General features: G+C 46.6%; 1 protein-coding gene across 1 annotated transcript; it reads left to right on the forward strand.

The window, feature by feature from the left end:
- The first annotated feature begins 2,953 nt into the window (after positions 1-2,953).
- Positions 2,954-23,417, forward strand: LOC123770460 (uncharacterized). The gene is made up of 6 exons (XM_045762319.2): positions 2,954-3,259; positions 12,461-12,751; positions 12,875-13,113; positions 14,531-14,690; positions 19,141-19,232; positions 19,990-23,417. The coding sequence occupies exons 1-6, from the start codon at positions 3,184-3,186 to the stop codon at positions 20,650-20,652; spliced, it is 1,521 nt and encodes a 506-aa protein (XP_045618275.2). The 5' UTR covers positions 2,954-3,183; the 3' UTR covers positions 20,653-23,417.
- Positions 23,418-25,043: the final 1,626 nt, after the last annotated feature.

The following is a 25,043-nucleotide window of genomic DNA, read 5'->3' on the forward strand; positions in this document are numbered from 1 at the left end:
TATTGTGGCCAGCATGACACACACACAGTGATAGTGTGGCCAGCATGACACACTCAGTGATGGTGTGGCCAGCATGACACACACAGTGATAGTGTGGCCAGCATGACACACACACACAGTGATAGTGTGGCCAGCATGACACACTCAGTGATGGTGTGGCCAGCATGACACACACAGTGATAGTGTGGCCAGCATGACACACACACACAGTGATGGTGTGGCCAGCATGACACACACACACAGTGATAGTGTGGCCAGCATGACACACACAGTGATAGTGTGGCCAGCATGACACACACAGTGATAGTGTGGCCAGCATGACACACACAGTGATGGTGTGGCCAGCATGACACACACAGTGATGGTGTGGCCAGCATGACACACACAGTGATAATGTGGCCAGCATGACACACACCCAGTGATAGTGTGGCCAGCATGACACACACACAGTGATAGTGTGGCCAGCATGACACACACAGTGATGGTGTGGCCAGCATGACACACACAGTGATAATGTGGCCAGCATGACACACACACACAGTGATAGTGTGGCCAGCATGACACACACAGTGATGGTGTGGCCAGCATGACACACACAGTGATAGTGTGGCCAGCATGACACACACAGTGATGGTGTGGCCAGCATGACACACACAGTGATAGTGTGGCCAGCATGACACACACAGTGATGGTGTGGCCAGCATGACACACACAGTGATAGTGTGGCCAGCATGACACACACACAGTGATAGTGTGGCCAGCATGACACACACAGTGATAGTGTGGCCAGCATGACACACACAGTGATAGTGTGGCCAGCATGACACACTCAGGGATAGTGTGGCCAGCCTGACACACTCAGGGATAGTGTGGCCAGCATGACACACTCAGGGATAGTGTGGCCAACATGACACACACACAGTGATAGTGTGGCCAGCATGACACACTCAGGGATAGTGTGGCCAGCATGACACACTCAGGGATAGTGTGGCCAGCATGACACACTCAGGGATAGTGTGGCCAGCATGACACACTCAGGGATAGTGTGGCCAGCATGACACACTCAGGGATAGTGTGGCCAGCATGACACACTCAGGGATAGTGTGGCCAGCATGACACTCTGGAGCGATAAGACTGTACTGGCTAGCCACGTCCTCTGTCTTAACACTCCGCTAATCTCTTGCTTAACTCTCCACTAGCAAGGAGTTGGTTTCCTTCCTACCCAAAGGTTACGGCTTCCTGTCCCCGCTCCGCTCGCAAACGTTTGTGCTGCGTTTCTCTTCATCTGATGCCTCGGTTCACCTTACGTTTGTTTAACTCCCTAGAATGCCCGTGCTGCCAGGTGAGCAGAGGCATCTGGTGAATGAAACTATGTTCGTTTTTTTGCCTCGGCCTGGAATCGAACCCGGGCCTTTGGTGCCCTAAGCTACAGCTGTGGTACCCCGTTGGTGCCCTACCTTGAGGTGTTTTCGGGGCTTAGCGTCCCCGCGGCCCGGTCGTCGACCAGGCCTCCTGGGTGCTGGACTGGTCAACCAGGCTGTTGGACGCGGCTGCGAGCAGCCTGACGTATGAGTCACAGCCTGGTTAATCAGATATCCTTTGGAGATGTTTATCAAGTTCTCTCTTGAACACTGTGAGGGGTCGGCCAGTTATGTCCCTTATGTGTAGTGGAAGCGTGTTGGACAGTCTCGGGCCTCTGATGTTGATAGTTCTCTCTTGAACACTGTGAGGGGTCGGCCAGTTATGTCCCTTATGTGTAGTGGAAGCGTGTTGAACAGTCTCGGGCCTCTGATGTTGATAGTTCTCTCTTGAACACTGTGAGGGGTCGGCCAGTTATGTCCCTTATGTGTAGTGGAAGCGTGTTGAACAGTCTCGGGCCTCTGATGTTGATAGAGTTCTCTCTCAGAGTACCTGTTGCACCTCTGCTTTTCAACGGGGGTATTCTGCACATCCTGCCATGTCTCCTGGTCTCATGTGGTGTTATTTCTGTGTGCAGGTTTGGGTCCAGCCCCTCTAATATTTTCCACGCGTAAATTATTATGTATCTCTCCCGCCTGCGCTCAAGGGAATACAGATTTAGGCTCTTTAGTCGGTCCCAATAATTTAGATGTTTTACTGAGTGGATTCTAGCAGTAAAGGATCTCTGCACGCTCTCCAGGTCAGCAATTTCTCCAGCTTTGAAAGGTGCTGTCATTGTGCAGCAGTACTCCACTCTAGAGAGCACAAGCGTTTTGAAGAGTATCATCATCGGTATAGCATCTCTGGTGTGAAAAGTTCTTGTTATCCAACCTGTCATTTTTCTTGCAGTTGTGACGGCTACTTTATTGTGTTCTTTAAAGGTAAGGTCTTCCGACATGAGTACACCCAGATCCTTTACATTGCCTTTTCGTTCTATGTTATGATTTGCCTGAGTTTTGTACGTGGTTTCCGTTTTTATATTTTGATTTTTTCCATAGCGCATGAGCTGGAACTTATCTTCGTTAAACACCATATTATTTTCTGTAGCCCATAGAAAGACCTGATCTACATCTGATTGGAGGTTTGCCGTGTCCTCTATGTTGCCTACCCTCATGAAGATCCTAGTGTCATCTGCAAAGGATGATACAGTGCTATAGGTTGTGTTCTTGTCTATGTCCGATATGAGGATGAGAAAAAGTACTGGAGCAAGCACAGTACCCTGGGGGACTGAGCTCTTCACGGTTGATGGGATGGATTTGATTTTGTTGACTAAGCTACAGCTGTGGTACGGGTACTCAGTGGTGCCCCAGATGGTGCCCTAAGCTACAGCTGTGGTACGGGTGCTCAGTGGTACCCCAGATGGTGGCCATAGGTAGTACCCTGAGCAGCTAATGGTTGCCCTCGAGGGAGAGTGTAGTGGAGAGTGTGGTGGCCGCCAAGAGACGACACAGAGACGCTGGCGCCGGATACAAGAGCCATGGTGAGCCGTGTAGGAAAGATAGTGTGTATCCGGACGTGGTGGAGGGTGGATGTTGCTGCTCCTCCAGGCTGTCATGGTCGTCCCCTGTGTTCTCACTCCTCGTACACGCCTCCGTATAACGCTACGGGTGTTGAGCCCACTGGAACCTTGTTACAGCGGCCTGGCTGGGGACGTGGATACAGCGACCGAGTAGTGTACATCGCGGGACTGTTTTACTTGGCGGTCTTTGGGGGCAAGAGGACCAAATGGCCGGGGTCATTAGGGTGGTGTTGGCTACAGTGATTGTCGCCTCCACCGTCCACTCCCAGGACTGGTCTGATGGTATGTTGTGGTATATCTCTCACTTCTCCTGGTATGTTGACACTCTATCTTCTCTCACCCAGAGTATGTCGTGGTATATCTCTCACGTCTCCTGGTATGTTGACACTACCTTCTCTCACCCAGAGTATGTTGTGGTATATCTCTCACGTCTCCTGGTATGTTGACACTACCTTCTCTCACCCAGAGTATGTTGTGGTATATCTCTCACGTCTCCTGGTATGTTGACACTACCTTCTCTCACCCAGAGTATGTCGTGGTATATCTCTCACGTCTCCTGGTATGTTGACACACTACCTTCTCTCACCCAGAGTATGTTGTGGTATATCTCTCACGTCTCCTGGTATGTTGACACTACCTTCTCTCACCCAGAGTATGTTGTGGTATATCTCTCACGTCTCCTGGTATGTTGACACTACCTTCTCTCACCCAGAGTATGTTGTGGTATATCTCTCACGTCTCCTGGTATGTTGACACTACCTTCTCTCACCCAGAGTATGTCGTGGTATATCTCTCACGTCTCCTGGTGCTCCGGGGTGATCCTAGCAGCATGTGATCATTTATTTTCTATTTTATAATTTACTTCAGTATTGAATTATGATTCTAAGTGGACTGTATTATAAATTCAGGCGGCCAGTTTCACCTGCACATAGTTGAGAGCAAATGACTACAGGTTATCCCATAATTGGTGATGATGATAAGTTATCAAAGCTAGATCTTGTATGGGAGCGCCACAGGTTATAGGTGGTCAGCTCACTAACTTCTCGCCCTTGAACCTGTCAATACATTACGGAGAAATAAATTGCATTCATAAGTGTGTTATTAGGAAGGAATCTTTATGGTATTAGTCAACCCCGGCTGACCCGTGCTGGGTGGTGCTGGCATATCATACCCGACAACCCATGCACACAATTTATTCCTCCAAGGAGTGCCGGACCAACCGGGCTGTGGTGGGTATGTGGGCCTGCGGGCCGCTCCAAGCAACAGTCTGGTGGACCAAACTCTCACAAGTCAAGCATGGCCTCGGGCCGGGCTTGGGGAGTAGAAGAACTCCCAGAACCCCATCAACCAGGCCATCAACCAGGCCATCAACCAGGCCATCAATCAGGCCATCAACCAGGCCATCAACCAGGCCATCAAACAGGCCATCAACCAGGCCATCAACCAGGCCATCAACCAGGCCATCAACCAGGCCATCAATCAGGCCATCAACCAGGCCATCAACCAGGCCTTCAATCAGGCCATCAACCAGGCCATCAACCAGGCCATCAACCAGGCCATCAACCAGGCCATCAACCAGGCCATCAACCAGGCCATCAACCAGGCCTTCAATCAGGCCATCAACCAGGCCATCAACCAGGCCATCAACCAGGCCATCAACCAGGCCATCAACCAGGCCATCAACCAGGCCATCAACCAGGCCATCAACCAGGCCATCAATCAGGCCATCAACCAGGTAATTTGTAATGGCCACTACAATCATATACACAGTTTGTTTCATCGGCTACAATACTTCCCATGGTTGATGTAGGGGTCGCTGTGGCTGGATCACTATTGGCTGGTCTAATTTCAGACCTCTACAGTGTGTGAACCTCACAGAGAGAGGTTAGTTCATTTATTATGCCCCCCATACCCATGTTGTGGGCGGTAGCGGAAAGGGTTACAGAGGCACATAATGGGCTCAGGGACTGAACCCCACAATTCATTTAGCTAAGCAAGTTACAATCTTGATGAACTAGTTACAAAATTCAATATAAGTCGTCACATCAACAATGGGTTCGAGATCGACCTCAAGTACAGGTTCTAAATTAAGCAACTGACATATGTGGAGAGCTAGTGTCACAATTGATATGTTTGTCCTGCACACCGCCCCCCATCCAGTGGGCAGCGGTGGATAGGTTACACCGCCCCCCATCCAGTGGGCAGCGGTGGATAGGTTACACCGCCCCCCATCCAGTGGGCAGCGGTGGATAGGTTACACCGCCCCCCATCCAGTGGGCAGCGGTGGATAGATTACACCGCCCCCCATCCAGTGGGCAGCGGTGGATAGGTTACACCGCCCCCCATCCAGTGGACAGCGGTGGATAGGTTACACCCCCCCCCCCCATCCAGTGGGCAGCGGTGGATAGGTTACAGTCACTCAGTTACTACCTACAGTTAGCAAACTGGGGATATTTGGCTAAAATTTCTGGTAGCAGATCATTTTGAATGAAATATTGACACATCGCTGGAACATTGGTTATAGAATTGTCTCTAAATTCACGTATCTTTTCGCACTCCATCACATAGTGACGGAGGGTGTGCGAATAATTTTGTTGACACAATTTACATTTGGTCAGGTCTACATCAGCAGATAATGAGAATTCCCAGAGATACTTGTAACCGAGTCTAAGCCGAGCAGTAGTAACATCTAGAAGTCTGCTGATTTTATTGGATGAACCATAGATGTGTGGCTCCTCTTGCATGATAGTAAGATGATAGATATGGAATTACTGGTGTCAATTTCACTTTGCCTCAGATCTACAAGATCTTGTTGAAGTTCTCGGTGTACTGCTGCTCTCAGATTGCTCATTGACAATCCAAGGTTACACTCAACGGGTCCTTTAAAGGCAGATTCTTTGGTTTGTCTAATGTCTTGTTTACATTTGTCTCTTGTCTCTGTGTGGTTTGATTCTCTGCCGAGAGCATGACTAACTTCCTCCCCCACAGGCGCCCCCCCCCCTCTCTCTCTCTCTCTCTCTCTTTCTCTCTCTCTCTCTCTCTCTCTCTCTCTCTCTCTCTCTCTCTCTCTCTCTCTCTCTCTCTCTCTCTCTCGTTCCAATACTATTTTTCCCCAATATTCTATCTTAGGGATTAAGGGAGCTAAACTATACTTTATAGTATCTTTAATTAAGTCCAGTCCTAGTGAATACTTATGTATTAAGTTTCTGTTAAGGGTTAACTTTACAAAATTACTACATTATTATTTTTTTTTTTTTGAGATATATACAAGAGTTGTTACATTCTTGTACAGCCACTAGTACGCGTAGCGTTTCGGGCAAGTCCTTAATCATATAGTCCCTGGAATACCATCCCCTGCCGCGAAGAATCGTTTTTTCATCCACGTACACATTTTACTGTTGCGTTAAACAGAGGCTACAGTTAAGGAATTGCGCCCAGTAAATCCTCCCCGGCCAGGATACGAACCCATGACATAGCGCTCGCGGAACGCCAGGCGAGTGTCTTACCACTACACCACGGAGACTGCTGTGAGACATCGATGAGCCTTACTGTGGTAACATGTTATGTGTCGGATTTCCCACACTTGTGTGTTGACACTCTATCTTCTCTCACCCAGAGTATGTTGTGGTATATCTCTCTCTCGTCTCCTGGTATGTTGATACTCTATCTTCTCTCACCCAGAGTATGTTGTGGTATATCTCTCTCTCGTCTCCTGGTATGTTAACACTCTATCTTCTCTCACCCAGAGTATGTTGTGGTATATCTCTCTCTCTCTCGTCTCCTGGTATGTTAACACTCTATCTTCTCTCACCCAGAGTATGTTGTGGTATATCTCTCTCTCTCTCGTCTCCTGGTATGTTAACACTCTATCTTCTCTCACCCAGAGTATGTTGTGGTATATCTCTCTCTCTCGTCTCCTGGTATGTTAACACTCTATCTTCTCTCACCCAGAGTATGTTGTGGTATATCTCTCTCTCTCGTCTCCTGGTATGTTAACACTCTACCTTCTCTCACTCGCCCTCTACCTTCTCTCACTCGCCCTCTACCTTCTCTCTCTCGCCATCTACCTTCTCTCACTGGCCCTCTACCTTCTTTCACTCGCCTCTCTAACTTCTCTCACTCTTCCTCTACCTCTCCTCTCACTACTACTACATGGAAAGTTACTTACGTTCATTTACCTGAGAGCCATTGACACTCTAGTGGCCACGATGGAGACAGGAAGCCAGCGGCTTGTCAAGAGGTCCTCCCAGGCACCAATTGGCCAAATAATTTTGCGAAGCTCAATGTTGAAGTTCCCCTGATGGTACTGGTACATTCATAGACAACTGGGAACACTTCTATGGAAGAAGTGAAATGTATGCTCGTGATGGGGTGCATCTATCGAGAGCTGGGGTTGTTGCTGTTGCGAACTCGTTGGAAGAAGTGGTTAGAGGTGTTTGTTTGGGTTTAAACTGTTAGTAGATAGTGGTATGGGAATTGATAGGGAGGAAGGAAGTAATAAAAGTATGTGTTCGTGGGAGAAACAACTTGGCAAAATGATCAGGGAAAGAGAAGGGCCTCAAAATAACAATTCACTTTGGATATATTACACTAACAGTAGAAGTCTAAGAAACAAAATAAACGAGTTAAATGCTCTTGTCTGCACAGAAAAAATAGATATTATTGCACTTACCGAAACGTGGATGTAGAAAATAGAGAACTATTAGCTGAATATCAAATAAATGGATTTAAACTATTTCACACAGATAGATATATTAGACGAGGAGGGGGAGTAGCCATATAAGTTAGGGACAATTTGAAATGTAGTCTCAAAGAGGGAATCAAAACTGAGCCACACACAGAAACTATTTGGCAAGAATTAAACGAAAAAGCAAATAATCTTATAATAGGAGTTATATATAGACCACCAAATTTAGACAGAATGGAAGCAAAGCATCTATGGGATGAAATATCTAGAGTATCTACATCTAACAGTATTTATGTCATGGGTGACTTTAATTTTAGTGGAATAAACTGGTTGAACAAAACAGGGAATAATGAAGCAGAAGATTTTCTAGAATTAATTGACGATTGCTTTCTTACGCAACACATTAAGGAACCAACACGGGAAAATAATATTTTAGATTTAGTGTTAACTAACAGGGAAACACAAATTAATGACATCGAAATAGGGAGTGAGCTAGGGAACAGTGATCATAAAGAAATCAGATTTAGCATAGAATGGAATAGACCAGTAGGAGAAAATTCTGTTAAACTGCCAGATTTTCGAAAAGCTGATTTTATTAGCCTAAGAAATTTTTTGAGTCAAATAAATTGGAAAGTCTTGGGTATAGAGGTGGGCGAGACATGAACCCAGCGATAGGTGATGTAAAAAAAGATTTCGATGTGGATTCAAAATATAACTTATTTAAAAATATTCTAAGCAAAGCACAGGAACGTAGTATACCATACAAATTGAATAGATCGAATTCTGATGACCCGAAATGGATAACAAAGGATCTGAAGAACCTTATAGGTAGAAAGAGAGTTTGGTACAAAAGGATTAAGAATGGGGAAGTCAGTTTAGAACAGGAATTCGTACAACTGGTTAGAAATGTTAAAAAGAGATAAGGAGAGCAAAAAGAAACTATGAAGTTCGCATAGCAGGGCAAGCAAAGGCAAATCCTAAAGGTTTTTTTCAGTTATATCGAACAAAGATTAGGGAAAGGATTGGTCCATTAAAAACTGAGACAGGTCAAATAACGGATAATGATGAAGAGATGAGTAGTATTTTTAATAAATAATTTATCTCTGTATTTACTAAAGAGGAACTTAACAATATGCCTTCAGCCGAACAAGTCTATGTGGGTGGGGACGAGGACAGGTTGACTAGTTTAGCAGTTACCAGGGAGGATGTAATTAAACAAATAGTAGAACTAAAACCAAACAAATCCCCAGGGCCGGATGAAGTGTTTGCCAGGGTGCTTAAAGAATGCAAAGAGGAGCTTTGCGAGCCGTTGTTTTCCATATTTAATAAATCAATAGAGTCAGGCAGAGTGCCAGAGTTATGGAAGGTAGCTAATGTGGCACCAATTTTTAAGAAAGGAGATAGATCACTTGCGTCAAACTATCGGCCAATTAGCCTAACGTCTATTGTGGGAAAGTTACTCGAATCGATAACTGCAAATACAATTCGTCTTCATCTTGAAAAGCATAAATTAATAAATGATTCACAACATGGTTTTATAAATGGCCGTTCATGTTTAACAAATTTGCTATCATTTTATTCCAGCATAGTTGAGGCAGTTGATAGTGGTAAGGATTGTGATGTTGTGTACCTTGACTTTAGCAAAGCTTTTGATAAAGTGCCACATGAAAGACTGACTAAAAAGATAGAGGCTCATGGTATTGGGGGTGCTATATTAACTTGGATTAGGGCATGGCTGTACCTAAGGAAACAGAGAGTTAGTATAAATGGAGTTATGTCAGAGTGGGATAATGTTGTTAGTGGAGTGCCTCAGGGCTCTGTCCTGGGACCTCTGTTGTTTATAATATATATAAATGATTTAGATTCAGGTTTGAGTAGCAGCATTTGAAAATTTTCCGATGATACAAAAATCAGGAGGGAAATAAACATGGAAAAAGACTCGCTATCACTTCAAGTTGATCTAAATAGGGTTTTGAAATGGTCAAAAGATTGGCAGATGCAGTTTAATGTTGATAAATGTAAAGTTTTGAGGCTAGGTAATGATGATAGAGTTACAAGATACTAGCTAGATGGTGTTGAGATTGCGATGTCGGATTGCGAAAGGGATCTGGAAGTTATGATTAGTAAGAATTTAAAACAAAAGGATCAATGCATGAATGTTCGTAATAAGGCAAATAGGACACTGGGATTTATTAATCGAAGCGTTAGTAACAAGACACCTGGTGTGGTTCTTAAGCTATATCTTGCTCTGGTTAGGCCCCATTTAGATTATGCAGTTCAGTTTTGGTCGCCTTACTGCAGAATGGATATAAATTCACTTGAACGTGTCCAGCGTAGGATGACAAAGTTAATTCCCAAATTTAGAAACCTGTCATATAAAGAGAGATTAACAAAGCTTAAATTGCATTCACTGGAAAAGCGAAGAGTTAGGGGTGACATGATAGAGGTTTACAAGTGGATGAATGGACATAACAAAGCGGGATATTATTAGGGTACGGTGTCACACCTTGTGTTAGTGGTGGTGGTGTCACACCCTGGTCTTGTGCTAGTGTTGATGGTGTCACACCCTGGTCTTGTGCTAGTGTTGATGGTGTCACACCCTGGTCTTGTGCTAGTGTTGATGGTGTCACACCCTGGTCTTGTGCTAGTGGTGATGGTGTCACACCCTGGTCTTGTGCTAGTGTTGATGGTGTCACACCCTGGTCTTGTGCTAGTGTTGATGGTGTCACACCCTGGTCTTGTGCTAGTGTTGATGGTGTCACACCCTGGTCTTGTGCTAGTGTTGATGGTGTCACACCCTGGTCTTGTGCTAGTGTTGATGGTGTCACACCCTGGTCTTGTGCTAGTGTTGATGGTGTCACACCCTGGTCTTGTGCTAGTGTTGATGGTGTCACACCCTGGTCTTGTGCTAGTGTTGGTGGTGTCACACCCTGGTCTTGTGCTAGTGTTGATGGTGTCACACCCTGGTCTTGTGCTAGTGTTGATGGTGTCACACCCTGGTCTTGTGCTAGTGTTGGTGGTGTCACACCCTGGTCTTGTGCTAGTGTTGATGGTGTCACACCCTGGTCTTGTGCTAGTGTTGATGGTGTCACACCCTGGTCTTGTGCTAGTGTTGGTGGTGTCACACCCTGGTCTTGTGCTAGTGTTGGTGGTGTCACACCCTGGTCTTGTGCTAGTGTTGATGGTGTCACACCCTGGTCTTGTGCTAGTGTTGGTGGTAACATGGCAGACTGTATCTGTCACAATATAATTATCTCTATCCATGAACCAGCTTTATAGCTGGGACACCTTGTCTCTTGGAGATTTATTTCCATTCAACAGTCCGTACAACAGTGGAACATCATCATTGCCAAATGGAAATTCATCCCACCACGAGGACCGTGGCTTGGCGGATATTATGTAAGAATGGCGGGTGTTGTCAAAACATGTTTGAGGAAATCATTACCTAAGAAATTATCAACCTTTCTGAACTCCAGACGGTGGTCATTGAGGTCGAATCGTGAGTTAACAGCAGATCGTTAATTGATATGTCAAATGATTTTTCACAACATGTCCCATTAAACCAGCTCATCTTTTGTATGGTTGGCCTCTAGCTCCAGTAACCACTCTTGGAGATGAAGAGACCAGAGATCCTCGTACGTGAGTGATAGTGAATTTATTAAGGTTTATAAACACCTCTCTGACATTATCCTCAGTTGGAATAAAGCATGAACTGAAGAATACTTAACTTCCTTAAGAGAACATCATTATGGGGCCAACCTTCCCCTTACAACAGAATAAATCTACAACCTGGAGATGTTGTCTTGGTAGACAGTGATGAGCCAAGGTCTGACTGGTCATTAAGTAAAGTAGTATTCATCCACCCAGACAATCAGGTAATCTTGAGAACAGTGAATGTTCAGTCTAATGGAGTTACCTCCCTGAACACTCTAGAAAAATTAGTTCATGTGTCTGCGTTAAGCCGTGGGGGGGGGGCGGCTTTACCTCAAACAAGTAAGTTATAGAACCTTTGCATTAATTTATTGTTGTGGTAATAAATTTAGAGTACAACTATTTGGAAATGTTGACAGTAAATGATATTTATGATTGTGGAAATGTTAGATCCTGAGGCTAGGCTATACTCGCTCCTTGTTGTCTACTGGACAGCTTCACGGCACCAAGATGAATCACTGTTTTCACAGTATTAATTTAATTGTTTATTTATATAACTAAACAATAATTAATGTGGAACTCCTCGGCAGATATCCAAGGACAGGGACTTGATAATGCAACCATTGATTATAGCCTCATATTGACTATTTTATAGCAACTAAACTCCATGAGAAAGTTTACATGCGAAAATCAGCTGTTTTTGCATTTCATTTGTTGACAATAGATTTCTAGAGTAATGATGGTAGTTGTTTTAAATTAATATTTTTTTATTCTGAAGTCGTCTCATATATTTATTTAAATTACATACTGTTTCAAGAACTAACTCAGGGAATTTAATTGAGTAAATATCATATAAGCCACAAGACCTTGTAGCCAGGCCTCTGAGCACGTAATTACCTAAGTGTAATTACCTAAGTGTAGTTACAGGATGAGAGCTACGCTCATGGTGTCCCGTCTTCCCAGCACTCTTTGTCGTATAACACTTTGAAACTACTGACGGTTTTGGCCTCCACCACCTTCTCACCTAACTTGTTCCAACCGTCTACCACTTTGTTTGAGAAGGAGATTGTCTTACCTAGTTGTGCTTCTGAGGGTTGAGCTCGAGCTCTTTGGTCCCACCGTGTGATTCATGTGATTCATTACAGGTTGTATAGTGTCACGTGTTCCGGATCAGCGTGTACGTGATCAGACCCTGGACGCATTGCCGGAGTTCCTGCCAAACAACACTGGGCAAAGTCCTATTCTGGCCAGTTGGAAACTGTGGCCAGGCTCGGGGAGCGAGTCGGAGGCCATGACCGCGTCCTGGGGCCTCGGCACCTTGCGTGTCTCCTACAGAAAGTCCAAGAACTCCTCGGACTCTGTGAATGTAACAGAATCCCAAAGTCCAGCAGGGTTCTCTATGGAGAATGTTGTCATCATGAAGAATTGTACTCAAGGTAACTATCATTGTGTTGCTCATGCTAGCTCACTTGGTGCTATGATGAATGCGCAGTAATTTTAGGTTAGGTTGAACTGTACTTTATATAAATTGTATTGAATGTATATCTTGTTTGTGTCAGGCCAGTCCATATGGATGATGACGAACAATAACAAAGTGCGGAAGTTTGAGTTGGACGACTCTGCCACCTTCACCATTGTGATGACGGAGGAAGTCCCTCTCCATGTGACCTTCCACAACAGTTCCTTCACTCTTTGTTACAAGGGCCACCACCGAGAGCCGTGTAATAATGCTCGCAAGGGACTGGCGCCTTATGTTGCTATGAGGCTCCGGTTTACGCTCGCTGACACCGGCTATCAGGCAAGATGTGTATATGTGATATATATGGTCATTACATAATGGTAAAATGATATTAGTACTAGTATGTATTCACCTGGTTACATAATTGTCGTGGGATCACTGGATTGTTTCAGGCGAAGGTTAGACATGTATGGGAGTGAGTTTGGCTGGATATAAATAGCTGTCTCGTATGGACCAACAGGCCTTCTGCAGTTCCCCTTATTCCTACCTAAATTTACCTGAGGGGGGCACCATTTCTAGTGGCCTTAACAGGAAGCCAGCAACATGTCCTGAGGATTTGTCCACCTGAATTTCAAGTCCCTGTACTCATTAGTTTTCAGTGTCCCCCTGAAGGTGGCCGCCCCGCCTCCCTCAACTGTGCTGTAAGGTAGATAGGTGTCAGCCAATGTGGAAGCACAGGGGTAGTCCCACACGACCTGTTTACCTTCCCTCCATGGCTGCAGGGTGACTCCATCTGGGCGTTTTTGGCTGTTGTCAGGTCTGCACAACTGAGGTTCCCTTTGTGCTGGACACACACTTTGTGTTGTTCCTTGTTTGTGTTACATTGTGGCTTGTTGAGCTTGACACTGTTGTTCCTTGTTTGTGTTACATTGTGGCTTGTTGAGCTTGACACTGTTGTTCCTTGTTTGTGTTACATTGTGGCTTGTTGAGCTTGTCACTGTTGTTCCTTGTTTGTGTTACATTGTGGCTTGTTGAGCTTGTCACTGTTGTTCCTTGTTTGTGTTACATTGTGGCTTGTTGAGCTTGACACTGTTGTTCCTTGTTTGTGTTACATTGTGGCTTGTTGAGCTTGTCACTGTTGTTCCTTGTTTGTGTTACATTGTGGCTTGTTGAGCTTGTCACTGTTGTTCCTTGTTTGTGTTACATTGTGGCTTGTTGAGCTTGTCACTGTTGTTCCTTGTTTGTTACATTGTGGCTTGTTGAGCTTGACACTGTTGTTCCTTGTTTGTGTTACATTGTGGCTTGTTGAGCTTGTCACTGTTGTTCCTTGTTTGTGTTACATTGTGGCTTGTTGAGCTTGTCACTGTTGTTCCTTGTTTGTGTTACATTGTGGCTTGTTGAGCTTGTCACTGTTGTTCCTTGTTTGTGTTACATTGTGGCTTGTTGAGCTTGACACTGTTGTTCCTTGTTTGTGTTACATCTGACCTTTCGAACAAGATACCCGGGATCTATATATACCAAAATGTTCAGTATTTTAAAAGTTTCGATGAGATCAGCCCGGTCCTGTCTGGTTTGCATGAATCTATGTGATTCCTAATGGAATGATACTTCTGCCAGAGGTTGGGCTTGGTTGTTAAACATGTTTATACTATCATCCATTGGTTCCCGGTCCTTCTTAGGGGTTACTATTATAATGTGATGAGTGTCGACCTGTACTGTGCCTGGCTCGCTCAGTGACCTCTGTGTTGACCCGCAGGTCTTCACTAACGGGCAGGTCATAAGGAATGAGACATGGAACAACACTCTCTCCAAGACACTGACCGTCACTTTGTCAGTGGGAGGTACTATGAAGCCAACCTACCTCATCCGCCACCACCCGTCTCTCATCCGCCGACCCGTCCCCCAGGACCCACCAGGTACGTCACCCACCACCTGCCTGTCACCCACCACCTGCCTGTCACCCACCACCTGCCTCTCACCCACCACCTGCCTCTCACCCACCACCTGCCTCTCACCCACCACCCGCCCCCCAGGACCCACCAGGTACGTCACCCACCACCTGCCTCTCACCCACCACCTGCCTCTCACCCACCAACCCGTCCCCCAGGACCCACCAGGTACGTCACCCACCACCTGTCTCTCACCCACCACCTGCCTCTCATCCACCAACCCGCCCCCCATGACCCACCAGGTACGCCACCCACCACCTGCCTCTCACCCACCACCCGCCCCCCACCACCCACCACCTGCCCCCCATGACCCACCAGGTACGTCACCCACCACCTGCCTCTCACCCACCACCCGCCCCCCAGGACCCACCAGGTACGTCACCCACCACCTGCCTCTCACCCACCAACCCGCCCCCCAGGACCCACCAGGTACGTCACCCACCACCTGCCCCCCATGACCCACCAGGTACGTCACCCACCACCTGCCCCCCATGACCCACCAGGTACGTCACCCACCACCTGCCTCTCACCCACCACCCGCCCCCCACCACCCACCACCTGCCCCCCATGACCCACCAGGTACGTCACCCACCACCTGCCTCTCACCCACCAACCCGCCCCCCATGACCCACCAGGTACGTTACCCACCACCTGCCTCTCACCCACCACCCGCCCCCCACCACCCACCACCTGCCCCCCAGCACCCACCAGGTACGTCACCCACCACCTGCCTCTCACCCACCAGGTACGTCACCCACCACCTGCCTCTCACCCACCACCCGCCCCCACCACCCACCACCTGCCCCCAGCACCCACCAGGTACGTCACCCACCACCTGCCTCTCACCCACCACCCGCCCCCCAGCACCCACCAGGTACGTCACCCACCACCTGCCTCTCACCCACCACCTGCCTCTCACCCACCAACCCGCCCCCCATGACCCACCAGGTACGTCACCCACCACCTGCCTCTCACCCACCACCCGCCCCCACCACCCACCACCTGCCCCCAGCACCCACCAGGTACGTCACCCACCACCTGCCTCTCACCCACCACCCGCCCCCCACCACCCACCAGGTACGTCACCCACCACCTGCCTCTCACCCACCACCCGCCCCCCACCACCCACCAGGTACGTCACCCACCACCTGCCTCTCACCCACCACCCGCCCCCACCACCCACCACCTGCCCCCAGCACCCACCAGGTACGTCACCCACCACCTGCCTCTCACCCACCACCCGCCCCCCACCACCCACCACCCGCCCCCCAGCACCCACCAGGTACGTCACCCACCACCTGCCTCTCACCCACCACCCGCCCCCACCACCCACCACCTGCCCCCAGCACCCACCAGGTACGTCACCCACCACCTGCCTCTCACCCACCACCCGCCCCCACCACCCACCACCTGCCCCCAGCACCCACCAGGTACGTCACCCACCACCTGCCTCTCACCCACCACCTGCCTCTCACCCACCACCCGCCCCCCAGCACCCACCAGGTACGTCACCCACCACCTGCCTCTCACCCACCACCTGCCTCTCACCCACCAGGTACGTCACCCACCACCTGCCTCTCACCCACCACCTGCCTCTCACCCACCAGGTACGTCACCCACCACCTGCCTCTCACCCACCACCCGCCCCCCACCACCCACCACCTGCCCCCCATGACCCACCAGGTACGTCACCCACCACCTGCCTCTCACCCACCAACCCGCCCCCCACCACCCACCACCTGCCCCCCATGACCCACCAACCCGCCCCCCACCACCCACCAACCCGCCCCCCACCACCCACCACCCGCCTCTCACCCACCAGGTACGTCACCCACCACCTGCCTCTCACCCACCACCCGCCCCCACCACCCACCACCTGCCCCCCATGACCCACCAACCCGCCCCCCACCACCCACCAACCCGCCCCCCACCACCCACCACCCGCCTCTCACCCACCAGGTACGTCACCCACCACCTGCCTCTCACCCACCACCCGCCCCCCACCACCCACCACCCGCCCCCCAGCACCCACCAGGTACGTCACCCACCACCCGCCCCCCAGCACCCACCAGGTACGTCACCCACCACCTGCCTCTCACCCACCACCCGCCCCCCACCACCCACCACCCGCCCCCCAGCACCCACCAGGTACGTCACCCACCACCTGCCTCTCACCCACCACCCGCCCCCCAGCACCCACCAGGTACGTCACCCACCACCTGCCTCTCACCCACCACCCGCCCCCCACCACCCACCACCCGCCCCCCAGCACCCACCAGGTACGTCACCCACCACCTGCCTCTCACCCACCACCCGCCCCCCAGCACCCACCAACCCGCCCCCCAGCACCCACCAGGTACGTCACCCACCACCTGCCTCTCACCCACCAACCCGCCCCCCAGGACCCACCAGGTACGTCACCCACCACCCGCCCCCCACCACCCACCACCTGCCCCCCACCACCCACCAGGTACGTCACCCACCACCTGCCCCCCAGCACCCCCCCCCCCTCCCCCACAGTCGTGACGTTGTAACAACCAAATGTAGAGTTCAAAAAGTATAGTCGCGGACCTTATAAATACACAACAGTCCATATCTTGTCTATATAAGCTGAAGGTATTCTCATACTCTGGGGAAATGCCTCAGCAGGAAATAGGCTTACAGGTTTAAGAAGATTAGAGGAAATGTCAGAACTGATGAGAGATGTCTGACAGACCTCTTGATCATTAGCTAACACGGTGCAGAGTTACAGACCAAACAGACCTCTTGATCACTATCTAACACGGTGCAGAGTTACAGACCAAACAGACAACTGGATCATTATCTAACACGGTGCACAGTTACAGACCAAACAGACCTCTTGATCACTATCTAACACGGTGCAGAGTTACAGACCAAACAGACCACTGGATCATTATCTAACACGGTGCAGAGTTACAGACCAAACAGACCACTGGATCATTATCTAACACGGTGCAGAGTTACAGACCAAACAGACCACTGGATCATTATCTAACACGGTGCAGAGTTACAGACCAAACAGACCTCTTGATCACTATCTAACACGGTGCAGAGTTACAGACCAAACAGACCACTGGATCATTATCTAACACGGTGCAGAGTTACAGACCAAACAGACCACTGGATCATTATCTAACACGGTGCAGAGTTACAGACCAAACAGACCACTGGATCACTATCTAACACGGTGCACAGTTACAGACCAAACAGACCACTGGATCATTATCTAACACGGTGCACAGTTACAGACCAAACAGACCACTGGATCACTATCTAACGAGCCCGTCCTCAAGTCATTAACACAAGACACCGAACCCATTCTTACACCACCTACTTGTTAATTAGCAAGTGAACCTTTGTCCTAAACAGAATTTTCTCAAGTTATAACTTTATTGTTGTATATATAGTTGGTTATAAATATAAAATAGTCTATGCTTAATTTGTTTTCTTTGAAACGATGTGAAGAATTTGGTTTTCTGTAAATAAAATTCGTTGAGGAACTCAAATAGTTTTCGAATTTAATTTTCACGTTTCAAAATAATACATCGTATTAATGTAACCTAACATAATGAAACCTAAATTTAACCTGATGTAACCTTAACGTAACCTGACCATGGGGGAATTCGGCGGCTGAGCGGACAGCACGCTGGGCACGTGATCGTGTGGTCCCGGGTTTGATCCCGGGCGCCAGCGAGAAACGCTGGGCAGAGTTTCTTTCACCCTATGCCCCTGTTTCCTACCAGTAAATAGGTACCTGGGAGTTAGTCAGCTGTTACGGGCTGCTTCCTCGGTGTGTGTGTGTGTGTGTATTCACCTAGTTGTGTTTGCGGGGGTTGAGCTTTGCTCTTTCGGCCCGCCTCTCAACTGTCAATCAACTGTTTACTAACTAGTTTTTTCTCTCTCCACACACACACACACACCACACACCAGGAAGCAGCCCGTGACAGCTGATTAACTCCCAGGTATCTATTTACTGCTAGGTAACAGGGGCATTCAGGGTGAAAGAAACTTTGCCTATTTAATTATTTCTGCCAGTTGCGGGAATCGAACCCGTGCCACAGAATTACGAGTCCTGCGCGCTATCCACCAGGCTACCAGGTCCCACAGTGTGTGTCTGTGTGTGTGTGAGGAAAACAAATTAGTTAGTAGTTAGTAACAGTTGATTGATTGACAGTTGAGAGGCGGGCCGAAAGAGCAGAGCTCAACCCCCGCAAGCACAACTAGGTGAGTACACGAGGCAGAGCTCAGGTGTGTACCACAAGCAATACACACACCTGCAAAATAATTCAAATTCAAAATTCAAAATTCAAACACCACTGCAGGTACAATATTGACGCAATCTTTGCAATAACTGACATAATTATTGTCTTCTGTGGCTGCTGATGGCTGTCTGCAGTGGTGTCTGCTGCTGTGGTGACGCTGTCTGTGATTGTGGCAGTGCAGGCGATCATCCTGCTGTGTCTCCTGTGGCGCTACACTGATGTCTGTGTAAGTCATCCTCTCTCTGTTGTAGTCTGTGGCACGACACAGATGTCTGTGTAAGTCAGTCTGTATATGTCCACCCCGGCGTCTGTGTTCCCCTAGTCACCTGGTCGTTCACAGACATCTTCCTCCTGATGTGGTTAAGGTTAGTCCTTGGCGTTGGTGGCTATGTAGTTCTTGTAGTCCACCTCCAATGGTCACCACATTTATGTACACTCCTTTCCTCTTCTTTAACGTATATTGTGACTCTCTTGTTTTGTGTCTCTCATCCTTCCTTACTCCTCTGCTCCCCCTCTGTCTCCCTGTCCCCCACCCTCTCTCTCATCCCCCGTCACTGTAAACATTTCTCATGTACACTGTATCCATCACTGTAACCAGGCGGTGACCTCGGGATGCAACTCTATCATATAAACATACATTTTCAAAGTCAATTTGGGATGTCACTGAAATTTAAACTAATGCTAAAGTCTACGGACCCGGGGGGCAGACAATGCCCCTCCACAGGGGGGGCCCTGACGGCTGAATGGACTCGGGATTAGTAGTCCTAGGGTCCGGGGATCGATCCCCGGCGGAGGCGGAAACAAATGGGCAGAGTTTCTTTCATCTTGATGCCAATGTTTAACTAAAAGTAAATAGGTACCTGTGAGTTAGACAGCTTCTTCGGGCTGCTTCCTGGGAGTGTGTGTGTGTGTGTGTGTGTGTGTGTAAACGTGACTCATTATTGTTTAAATAAATGTACAAATTCAAGTGTATAACATTTCAGGCGTACCTGACGTGTAAGAGATCTGGCGTTGGAAGTTTGAGGATTGAGGGCAACAAGGTGTACCCAGAACACCCCCAACCCCCCACTACCAGCACCACCAGCAAGGTGGAGCCCCTCCCACTACCACCACCACGACCCGCCAACACACTCGCTGACCCACTACACAAAATAGCAGAAGAATCACATGGCGACTGCGAAGTCGACTATGTGACCCCGCAAGCCGTCAAACCTTTAGAGGTGGAAATTCTAAAGCAACAAAATGTAATCTTGGGTCAAATCTCCCACCAGACTTCGCCGTGGTCGACGCCCGCGTCACGCAAGAACTCTGACCAGGCTGCGCCGTGGTCGACACAGACTCACTCCCACAATCCAGCGTCACGCAAGAACTCTGGAGCCTCGCATCACACTATCTCGCGACAGCAGTCATTAGACACAACACATAATTACAACAGCAACTTTAACAACGAGGACGACGAACCCAACTACATGAACGTTAGGCTTGAGGACGGGGTGGTCCGCCTCCACCGCGAACCGTCTGACATCTACGACACTGTCGACGCCACCTACGACCAGGTTCACGACACAAAGCCTCGTCATTCATCTGACATCTACGACACTGTCGACAACTATGATTACTACCACTCGGGTGACATGAAGTACTAGCAGGCACTTGCTAGCGTGCCAGACTCACTAGCTTTACTTGCTCTCCGTTAGACTAGGCTGCCTAGTTCAGGGCACTAAAATTACGCAGCCTAGTACAACCTCCGCACACTTCCAGAAATTTGTTTGTTATTGGGGTTCCAGTTTCAGGATAATAGCCTCAACTTAAACCACTTATCCCTGGATACAAAATGTTCTGTTCACCATGTAAATAGCGGAAACATTGACGAAGAGAACTCCTCAATAAGACATAAAATTTGGTGAATGTTGAGGCTGGTAAATGTGAAGAAAATTGATACCAGATATACTAAGAGAAATATTTCTCATGGTTGATGGAAATAGTTGATCTGTATATATGTAATGTAAACTTGAGACGAGTTAAGGTCAGATATATGTACTATTCTCACATAAATGTTGATCTGTATATGTAATGTAAACCTGGGAGAAGTTAAGGTCAGATATATGTACTATACCGACATCAATGAGAAAATATCGAAGCGATGCGATGGGATTAAACTTTCGTCCCAGGCCTCCCCAGATACGTGTACTCCCCGCTGAACCATGACATGCTAATCGTATCCCAACCACAAGTATTTATTCTTCAGGGCCTGCATCTGTCTAGTGGCCATGACGGGGACGGGAAGCCGGCGGCTTATTAAAGATACCCCCAGTTTTCCTAAATAAAAATTCCAACTGGATTTTGAACTGCATTAAGGGCTCCGGCGGGTAGGCCGTTCCACGGGTTTATAACCCTGTGGGTTAAGAAACAACTGTTCTCAGTCCTACATTGTGGCTTGTTGAGCTTGACACTGTTGTTCCTTGTTTGTGTTACATTGTGGCTTGTCACTGTTGTTCCTTGTTTGTGTTACATTGTGGCTTGTTGAGCTTGTCACTGTTGTTCCTTGTTGGTGTTACATTGTGGCTTGTTGAGCTTGACACTGTTGTTCCTTGTTTGTGTTACATTGTGGCTTGTTGAGCTTGTCACTGTTGTTCCTTGTTTGTGTTACATTGTGGCTTGTTGAGCTTGTCACTGTTGTTCCTTGTTTGTGTTACATTGTGGCTTGTTGAGCTTGACACTGTTGTTCCTTGTTTGTGTTACTTCTGACCTTTAGAAGTTGTTGTCTGGATTATATTTATCAATGAGATCTGCCATGCCTGGTTTACAGTGTTGGTAGTCCTGAGGTCCTCAACCGTTCCTGATACGAGAGATGACTTAGCTCTGGAATGATTTTTGTTGCCTGGTGTTGCACCTTCTCCAAGGCAGATAGTCTTTCTGAAGATGGGGTCTCCATGCTTGGATACAGTAGTCCAGATGTGGGTGGGACAGAGATTTATATAGTTAAATAACCACTTTCCTTTTCTTGAAGTCAAAGGTTCATTTGACTATGTCTAGGGTTTGGTTGGCTCTTCTGACTGCATCTTCCACTTCTTGTGCAACTTGCAATGACTGGTTCATTCTGATTCCAATGTTCTTTTTTTCTTCCGTCTGTTTATTGCATGGTAGTGTTGTTGATATGATAGTTGTGGTGGTCATTGTTATACCCCACATGCAAGAGCTTGCATATCCCAATGTTAAAAAAATTGCCAGTCTTCCTACCATTTGTTGAGTTCATGTAGATCTATCTAGCTCTCTTTGTAAAGCCACAGCTAATGGGTACACCCCCCTTACTTCCCCTTAGCAAAGTAATACGGGTACTTTCCCTTACCAAAGCAACCTGTCCTCCTACAAAGAACGTCGCTTTTCGATCGTAGGCGTTACATAAGGCAAAAAAATGTACTAGAAAATGGATCGGCTGGCGAAAGCGACGTACTGTCCAGGTTTTCTGTTTGGGGTCATCTGGCGGGTTAGGAGAGACCACTTCAAATTGACCATTTTCTTGACGTTGGCAAATCTTAGGACAGAATGGGTCAACACTTTGAATGACCCGTAGGAAGGTCACCGGAGACCTCAAAATGGTGTCATTCCAGACGAATCTCCAAGGAGGTACCGCCATGTCTTCCTGTTGTCAAGTTTTCACCTTACCTGATATGTTAGATTAAGGACCTGCTCAAAACGCTATGCGTGTTAGTGGCTTTGTAAGAACGTAAAAATACCAATCTTATGTTATCTCACAAACCCATTGAACCTTCTTGTAAATAAAAATTAGTATTATATTATTATGATATCTTTCCCTTTGGGACAACACCAATGAAAAGGCAAATTTGTCCGTTTTCTCATTGGAAACATAAATTTTAAAATATGAATTTCCTGGTCGCAAAAGCAAAGTATGAGTTGAATAATGTTACTTAACTATACGTTTTAGGCATAAATCATTAGGAAGTAAAACTTACTGCCCCTTGGGGCAAAAACTGTTACAGTCTGTAATAGCTTATTCTACGATCAAAATTATATCTCTTTGAAAAATCGGTTGAGGCTTCATATTGTCAGGAATGAATGATGTATTATTGTGTATATATATTGTATATTTATTTACGTACAAACATTTTGATTACGGTATGTATATGTGTGTAGTGAAAATATTTATTATTGATTTCAAGGTGTAATATTGAGTATGCAGATAAATTAATGTTGTGCAATATACTTTACAACTTGCTTTGATAAAAAAGATATATACCTGTATGTACAGTACGTTGGCATAGTATGTGTATATTCTTAGGTATACACGTGTATTATACTGAGGTTTACAGACATGAATATTTCGTTTCTTATTAACTTGTGCTTGCATTTATTTCTGTATATTAGTGAGAAACAAATAAAGAAATTAAAATATACAATTCTCTTAATATATTTTTAGTATATATATATATATGTCGTACCTAGTAGCCAGAACTCACTTATCAGCCTATTATGCAAGGCCCAATTTGCCTAATAAGCCAAGTTTTCATGAATTAATTGTTTTTCGACTACCTAACCTACCTAACCTAACCTAACCTAACTTTTTTGGCTACCTAACCTAACCTAACCTATAAAGATAGGTTAGGTTAGGTTAGGTAGGGTTGGTTAGGTTCGGTCATATATCTACGTTAATTTTAACTCCAATAAAAAAAATTGACCTCATATATAATGAAATGGGTAGCTTTATCATTTCATAAGAAAAAAATTAGAGAAAATATATTAATTCAGGAAAACTTGGCTTATTAGGCAAATCGGGCCTTGAATAGTAGGCTGAGAAGTGCGTTCTGGCTACTAGGTACGACATATATATATATATATATATATATATATATATATATATATATATATATATATATATATATATATATATATATATATATATATATATATATATATATATATATAAATTCAACCCAGCCTAGAGAACATAAAAAACATCATCACCAAAAAACTCTCACATCTCAACAAAGCCTACCTGCACCAGAGAATAGCTGAAGGTTCGCCCTCTGCAACATGGTATCTTCAGGCAACCAAATTAGAAAGGTTAAATATCCCAAAAGGAATCCACAGGAAAATAGCAGTTAGGCTATATAGACTACGTCTAGGTTACAGATGCAACTGGGAGATTGGTGAACCCCGACAGAGAGAGTGCATCTTCTGCCAAACTGTCACAGAAAAGCCATTACTTCACTATCTTCTGGAATGTGAAGCAACCAATGACCTTAGAAGAGCTTTAAGAGTTCCTGAATCATGCAGTGGCCACCCTGAAGCCATCAACACAGCCACTCTCCTGGTCAACAAAGGTGTCCAGCAGCTGGACACCCTCATAAAGACTGTGAAGCAGTATCCTCCCCCGCGATAACAGCTTGATGGTTAAATGCAAACTCAGAATACTGAGAAAAAAAAATTGTACCACTTACGGGCTATTCATGCCCGTGCCACCTCTTGGGTGGCTTAATCTTCATCAATCAATCAATCAACTCTGTTCCCCACAGCTCTTGATACTGGTAATGGCTCAAAAGGGCCACCACTTACGGGCTATTCATGCCCGTGCCACCTTTTGGGTGGCTTAATCTTCATGAATCAATCAACTCAGTTAAAGTTGTGTGTGTGTAAACTAAAGTCTTTGAAAATGTAATAAGTTTTACGAAACGCGTTCAAGTGTCGCGTCAGACTAGAAATAAAAATGAATTTTGGAGAATTGATTTTTCAGTTACCATCAACAGTGAAAAGAAATATAAGAAACATTGAGAAAATTCATGTTAGAATTATTAATCTTACTTTTTCGGTCATATATATATATATATATATATATATGACAATGTCAGACCACGGAGGAAAAATGAAACAGGAAATTTCCTTAAGTACTTTCGTATATTAAATACATCTTCAGAAGGTCCTTCTTCTGAAGGACCTTCTGAAGATGTATTTAATATACGAAAATATATATATATATATAACGCTGAACTGTAATGCCAATCCTGACCTCAAAAGCGTC

Source organism: Procambarus clarkii, chromosome 14 (assembly GCF_040958095.1).
Source record: "Procambarus clarkii isolate CNS0578487 chromosome 14, FALCON_Pclarkii_2.0, whole genome shotgun sequence".
NCBI lineage: Eukaryota > Metazoa > Arthropoda > Malacostraca > Decapoda > Cambaridae > Procambarus > Procambarus clarkii.